General features: G+C 35.3%; 1 protein-coding gene across 2 annotated transcripts in view; it reads right to left on the reverse strand.

Moving 5' to 3' along the window:
- LOC100560611 (protein-arginine deiminase type-2) overlaps window positions 1-7,918 on the reverse strand; it is a 53,598-nt gene that overhangs the window by 28,684 nt on the left and 16,996 nt on the right. For both annotated transcript variants that reach the window (XM_062966719.1, XM_062966718.1), the window contains 2 exons: window positions 1,799-1,982; window positions 1,607-1,679 (listed from right to left, as the gene is read on the reverse strand). In XM_062966719.1, coding sequence (XP_062822789.1) covers window positions 1,607-1,679; window positions 1,799-1,834 — 109 coding nt within the window. In that variant the 5' untranslated portion in view covers window positions 1,835-1,982. The remainder of the gene's footprint in view (window positions 1-1,606; window positions 1,680-1,798; window positions 1,983-7,918) is intronic.

The raw sequence follows: 7,918 nt of genomic DNA on the forward strand, positions 1-7,918 counted from the left end.
GTAGCAAACCATAGTTTGCTTGTCATGGCATTTATCGTACAAGTAACAAACCATAATTTGCTTCTCGTGCCACTTATAATACAAATAACAAACCATTTTTTGCTTCTCATTCCACTTATAATACAAGTAGCAAACCATAGTTTGCTTGTCCTTATATTTATAGTACAAGTAACAAAACATAGCTTGCTTTGCATGCCACTTATAATGCAAGTAGCAAGCCACAGTAACAAACCAGTTTGCCTGTCATTATATTCATAGTACAAGTAACAAACCATAGCTTGCTTCTTTTGCCACTTATAATACAAGTAGCAAACCATAGTAGCAAACCATAGGTTGCTTGCCATAGCATTTACAGTACAAGTAACAAACCATAGCTTGCTTCTCGTGCCACTTATAATACAAGTAAAAAACCATAGTAGCAAACCATAGTAACAAACCATAGTTTGCTTGTCATTTTATTTATAGTACAAGTAACAAACTATAGCTTGAGTCTCATGCCACATATAATACAGGAAGCAAACCATAGTAACAAACCATAGGTTGCTTGCCATGGCATTTATAGTATAAGTAACAAACCATAGTTTGCTTGCCATGGCATTTATAGTATAAGTAACAAACCATAGTTTGCTTGCCATGGCATTTATAGAGCAAGTAACAAACCAGTTTTCTTTTCATGCCACTTATAATAATAATAATAATAATAATAATAATAATAATAATAATAATAAAACTTTATTTATACCCTGCCACCATCTCCCCAACAGGGACTCGGGGCGGCTTACATGGGGCCATGCCCAGAACAATACAATATAACAGCATATAAAAAGAAAAAACACATCATCACACATTGCACAATTCAATAAATAATAATATACATTACAACGCAAAATCAGAGGAACAATAAAAACAAGGGCGGGCCACATAAACACTAAGTTAAAACTCGGGGTGAGAAAGAAATAAGAATAAAAACCACAAGGAACAGGGTCATAAAATGGTGATGCAGTCTAGAGGATAGATATTGGAGGGGAGCATGGCATTTATAGTACAAGTAACAAACCATAGCTTGCTTCTCCTGCCACTTATAATACAAGTAGCAAACCATAGTAGCAAACCATAGTTTGCTTGTCCTTATATTTATAGTACAAGTAACAAACCATAGTTTGCTTCTCATGCCACTTACAAGTAGCAAACCATAGTAACAAACCATACGTTGCTTGCCATAGCATTTATAGTACAAGTAACAAACCATAGCTTGCTTCTCCTGCCACTTATAATACAAGTAGCAAACCATAGTAACAAACCATAGTTTGCCTGTCATGGCATTTATAGTATAAGTAACAAACAATAGTTTGCTTGTCATATTTACAGTACAAGAAACAAACCATAACTTGCTTCTCATGCCACTTATAATACAAGTAGTAAACCATAATAGCAAACTATAGTAACAAACCATAGCTTGCTTCTCTTGCCACTTATAATACAAATAGCAAGTCACAGTAACAAACTATAGTTTGCCTGTCATAGCATTTATAGTACAAGTAACAAACCATGGTTTGCTTGTCACGGCATTTATAGAACAAGTAACATAGAAGCGAGACAAACTCACCGACGCCGGTCAGGAACAGCCCGGCTTGGTCGATGGGGTGCTTTCCATTGCCCCCAAAATATCCAATCATCACCTAATGGGAGGGAAGAGTCAATCACAATAACAACAACAACAACAATTGAATGAAATACAATGAATGAGGACTATCCTGATGGCCGGGGTCACTCGAGGACGTGGGCTCTCCCCGCTCACCTTGTTGTCGTTGGCCTCTGCACTGGGGCGGGTCATCTGGATGCGGAGGGTGGTCTTGGGGTGGAGTGGCCACTGCTTCCCCCCGTCCGGGGGGGCCGCCTCCGCTTGACCGTCAGACACCACCTCCACCTCCACGCCATCCGTGTGCTTCACGCTGAAAGTGACCGCCTCTGCCGGGGCCGCGCTGCCAAAGGAAGGAGAGCAGGAGTTGGACGGGGCTCCTAGAGGCCATACAGACCAACCCCGGAAGATAGACAGGAAGGATGGATCCTGGAGTTGGAAGGGGCACCCAATTGCCATCTAGTCCAACCCCTAAAGATATATAGAATAGATATAGACATAATCCTAGAGTTGGAAGGGGCACCCAAAGGCCATCTAGTCCAACCCCTAACGATACAGATAGATATACATAGATAGATATGATCCTAGAGTTGGAAGAGGCACATAAAGGCCATCCAGTCAAACCCCTGAAGATACATAGATAGGAAAGATCCTAAAGTTGGATGGGACACCCAAAGGTCATCTAGTCCAACCTCTAAAGATACATAAATAGGTAGATAGAGATAAATTATTATTATTATAATATTATAATTATTATTTACTACATGGACATAACATCACAACACAGGTGCACATTAGGTCCAAGTGTCTGGGGTTTGTCTCTGAATATTGGGCAATTACTATTATTATTATTATTATTATTATTATTATTAATATAGTGTATATTATTACATTTATTCTATATTATTATATTAGTATTATATTTATTATTATATTATATATTATTTATTACATGTACGTAACATCACAGCACACGTGCACATTAGGTCCAAGTGCCTGGGGTTTGTCTCTGAATATTGGGCTATTATTATTATTATGTATATTATTATATATTATTATATATTATTTATTACATGCACATAATATCACAGCACACTTGCACATTAGGTCCAAGTATCTAGGGGTCATCTCTGAATATTGGGCTATTATTATTATTATTATTATTATTATTATTATTATTATTTGCATATTTTTATATTATAGTTTAGTATATATTATTATATATTATATATTACGTGTTCATATCACAGCAAACATGCACATTAGGTCCAAGTGTCTGGGGTTTGTCTCTGAATATTGGGCTATTATTATTATTATTATTATTATTATTATTATTTGCATATTTTTATATTATAGTTTAGTATATATTATTATATATTATATATTACGTGTTCATATCACAGCAAACATGCACATTAGGTCCAAGTGTCTGGGGTTTGTCTCTGAATATTGGGCTATTATTATTATTATTATTATTATTATTATATTATTTTGTCTATTACTATATATTATTATATATTATTTATTACATGCTCATAACATCACAGCACACGTGCACATTAGGTCCAAGTACAGTAGAATCTTGCTTATCCAACGTAAACGGGCAGAACGTTGGATAAGCGAATATGCTGGATAATAAGGAGAGATTAAGGAATCCTGGCGACCGCCAAAACAACAAAACTAAACACCCCACAACCTCGAAAATTGACAACACAACCCATCATCCACGCCTCTAGGTTGATACAACAAAAAGAAAAATAAAGTCCTAATTAGAGGGAGAGGAATAATTGTTTTTTATCCAATTGCTGCCAGTTAGAAGGCTAAGCTCCGCCCACTTGGTCTCCTAGCAACCCACTCAGCCCAGGGGACAGGCAAAGTTAGGCCTCACTTAGGCCTCTTCCACACTGCCTATAAAATACAGATTATCAGATTTTAACTGGATTAGATGGCAGCGTAGACTCAAGGCCCTTCCACACAACTATATAACCCTATATATAAGCTATATAATATAACATCTTATATTATCTTATATTATCTGCTTTAACTGGATTATCTGGACTCCACACCTTTACCCTTTACCTTAACTACCACCAATTCCTCAATACTTTATTTCCCATACCACCATACTTCACCACAGCAACGCGTGGTCGGGCACAGCTAGTTAAACATTAAATTAGGTTATGATTTTACAAATTAAGCACCAAAGCATCATGTTCTACAACAAATTTGACAGGAAAACTAGTTCAATACGCAGTAATGCTATGTAGTAATTACCGTATTTACGAATTTAGCATCAAAATATCATGATGTATTGAAAACACTGACTACAAAAATGCGTTGGATAATCCAGAACGTTGAATAAGCGAGTGTTGGATAAGTGAGACTCTACTGTATCTGGCGTTCATCTCTGAATATTGGGCTATTATTATTATTATATTATATTATAATTATATATTATTTATTACATGTATATAACATCACAGCACACGTGCACATTGGGTCCAAGTGTCTGGGGTTCATCTCTTAATATTAGCTTTATTATTATTATTATTTATATTATTATATATTATTATATTATAGTATAGTATATATTATTATTATAGTATACTATATTATTATTATTATATTTTTCGATGAACGTCTCATCAAGTCTCAACCCATTTAGCAAAGTTTATGGCACAATAACAAAGTTTACAGAGTAGAAAAATTCCTTTCAAAGTCAGGACTGCACAATGAAGCAGGAACGAATACTTTCCAAGCAGGAACAGAACATTTTGCAAATTTTGTTATGTTCTCCCTGCCCAAATTGTTAATTTTGCGAGACTTCTTTGGGCCTTTTGTCCAACCAAAACAACAATGGGGTCAATGGCATTGTCAGCGAATGCATCAGCCTCCCTTCCTGGCATCAACGGCTCATTTAGACAACGAACAGAGTGGCTCACAAGGGGATTAGTGTCCTTTCTCCTGATGGATGGATGGCCATTGTGAAAGGAGATGGACGAGAGAGAGTTATTTGCAAACATTTCAATCAGAGAGAGATTGAGATAGCCTCTGAGCATGCACCAAGAGGCAGAGGAGGAATAAATATTATTAATTCATTATTATTAATTTATTATTATTATTATTATTATTATTATTATTATTATTATTATAGCCACTGAGCATGCACCGAGAGGTGGTGGAGGAATAAATATTATTAATTTATTATCATTAATTTATTACTATATTATTATTATTATTATTAGAGCCTCTGAGCATGCATGGAGAGGCGGCAGAGGAATAAATATTATTAATTTATTATTATTAATTTATTACTATTATTACTATTATCATTATAGCCTCTGAGCATGCACCGAGAGGCAGTGGAGGAATAAATATTATTAATTTATTATTATTAATTTATTACTATATTATTATTATTATTATAGCCTCTGAGCATGCATGGAGAGGCGGCAGAGGAATAAATATTATTAATTTATTATCATTAATTTATTACTATTACTATTATTATTATAAACCACTCTTATGAATATGTTGTCAATAATAGGATTTTATTATTATAAAATATTATCATTACCAATAATAATACAATTAATATTATAAATTGTTATATTGCAACAATTAACTGTTTTATTAATAATAATAATAAATAAAATAATAATATTGTAAAATATTATTATATATTATCAATAGCAACAACAATGCAATTATTATAATGACCATTATTCTTGCCTGAAAGCTTATATAGATTTATATATATGCCATGTGTATAAAACCAAATGAGTGTGGACTAGATGGCCTTTGGGTGCCCCTTCCAAAGGCCATCTAGTCCACCAAGATCCTTCTGGCCATTGGGGTCCATTGTAAGTAGTCCTAGGTCCAGGTGGGGGATTGCAAGGCAACGCTGTGCAGCCGGCCTGGCATCCCGGGGGCTCTTCTGGATCTTCCTGGCAGAGGCCCAGAGGGTTTGTGCCATGCCTTCTCCGCTGACAAGTCACCCACTCCGTCTCCATTGAACTCCACTGAACCGCCTCCTGATTGAGACCTCACGCTCCAGGGAAGGGTTCTTGGCTCTTTATACAAGCAAAGGCATAGTTAGGAAGGATCCTAAAGTTGAACGGGGGACCCAAAGGCCATCCAGTCCAACCCCTGAAGATACATAGATAGAGATAGATAGATAGGATCATACAATTGGAAGGGGCACCCAAAGGCCATCTAGACCAACCCCTAAACAAGGATAGATAGGGTCCTAGAGTTGGAAGGGGCCCTCAAAGGCCATCCAGTCCAACCCCTGAAGATACATAGATAGAGAGAGAGATAGCAGAGATCATACAATTGGAAAGGGCACCCAAAGGCCATCTAGACCACCCTTGAAGATAGATATAGATATGGATGGATGGATGGATAGATAGACAGGAAGGATCCTAGGGTTGGAAGGGGCACCTAAAGGCCATCCAGACCAACCCTTGAAGATACATAGATAGAGATAGATAGATAGATAGATATCATATAATTGGAAGGGACACCCAAAGGCCATCCAGACCTAAAAAAAGGATAGATAGATAGGGTCCTAGAGTTGGAAGGGGCCCTCAAAGGCCATCCAGTCTAGCGCCTGAAGATAGAGACAGACAGACAGACAGATAGATAGATAGGAGAGATAATACAATTGGAAGGGGCACCAAAGACCATCTAGACCACCCTTGAAGATAGATATGGATGGATGGATGGATAGATAGTTAGTTAGATAGGAAGGATCCGAGAGTTGGGAGGGGCACCTAAAGGCCATCCAGTCCAACCCCTGCAGATAGAAAGATAGAGAGATAGAGAGATAGGAAAGGTCATAAAATTGGAAGGGGCACCCAAAGGACATCCAGTCCAACCCCTGAAGATACATAGATAGAGAGAGATAGATAGATAGATAGATAGATAGATAGATAGATAGATAGGATCCTAGAGTTGGAAGGGGCACCTAAAAGCCACCTAGTCCACCCTTGAAGATTATCTATCTATAGTATATATAGAACTATTGTATTTATTAATATTTATTTATTTATTAGCGACATTTATATCCCGCCCTTCTCACCCCAAAGGGGACTCAGGGTGGCTTACAAGTTATATATACATACAACGTATTATATTATTAATATAGCACAATATAAGCATTATATATTACTAAATTGTACTATAATATATATATATATATATATATATATATATATATATATATATATGTATGTATATAAAACACAATACAACATGATTTTCGTTCCTGGATTGTTAATATCATTTCCTAAATAGTTCTATTGTAAAAATATGGGAAAGGTTTATTAAGCTGCAGAAACTTTTTGGCAAGGCATCCTGCGATTGCACATTTTGCTCTAGTTTTTCAATGAATGTCGTGGCACAAAAAAATGAAGTTTCTGGAGTAGAACAACCACTTTCAAAGTACGGATTGCACAACAAAAGAGGAAATAAGCCTTTCAAACCAGTAACAGATTTATTTATTTTTTTGCATATCTATTTCTGTTTGCCCATCCCTTTGTCTATGTGGAAGGGACTGATAAGATGCATAGAAAAGAAATAAATATGCAGATAAACAGACAAGATCCAGCATTGAAATGTCTTTAATGCAAGCCACTTTGGGTCTCCTTTGTGGAGAGAAAAAGCAGGGCATACATTTATTTATTTATATATTGATATATTGCTATTTAATCCTGTTTAAGTATTTGTTTGCAGGTCTTATATTGCACTGAAATGCTTTTAATGCAAGCCGCTTTGAGTCTCCTTTGTGGAGAGATAATATCATAATATAATAACAACAACAACAATAATAACAATATGTATTAACGTTTGTCTGTTTATAGATTTGACATGAGATATATATATATATATATATAGTATTGATATTTAATCCTGTTTTGATATGTATAGATTTTACAGTTTTGAAAAGCTTTTTAAATGCAAGCTGCTTTGAGTCTCCTTTGTGGAGAGATAATAATAATACATTAATATTAATAATAATATATATAATATTGATATTTAATCCTGTTTTAATATTTGTAGATTTTACACAGTTTTGAAAGGCTTTTTTAATGCAAGCTGCTTTGAGTCTCCTTTGTGGAGAGATAATAGTAATAAATTAATTTTAATAATAATATTAATAATAAAATAATACTAATAATATAATATCAATACTTAATCCTGTGTTAAAGTTTGTCTGTTCACAGATTTAGATGGTATTGAACGGCTTTTTAAATTCATGCTGCTTTGACCCTCCTT

The sequence above is a fragment of the Anolis carolinensis genome, unplaced genomic scaffold (genome assembly GCF_035594765.1).
Source record: "Anolis carolinensis isolate JA03-04 unplaced genomic scaffold, rAnoCar3.1.pri scaffold_28, whole genome shotgun sequence".
NCBI lineage: Eukaryota > Metazoa > Chordata > Lepidosauria > Squamata > Dactyloidae > Anolis > Anolis carolinensis.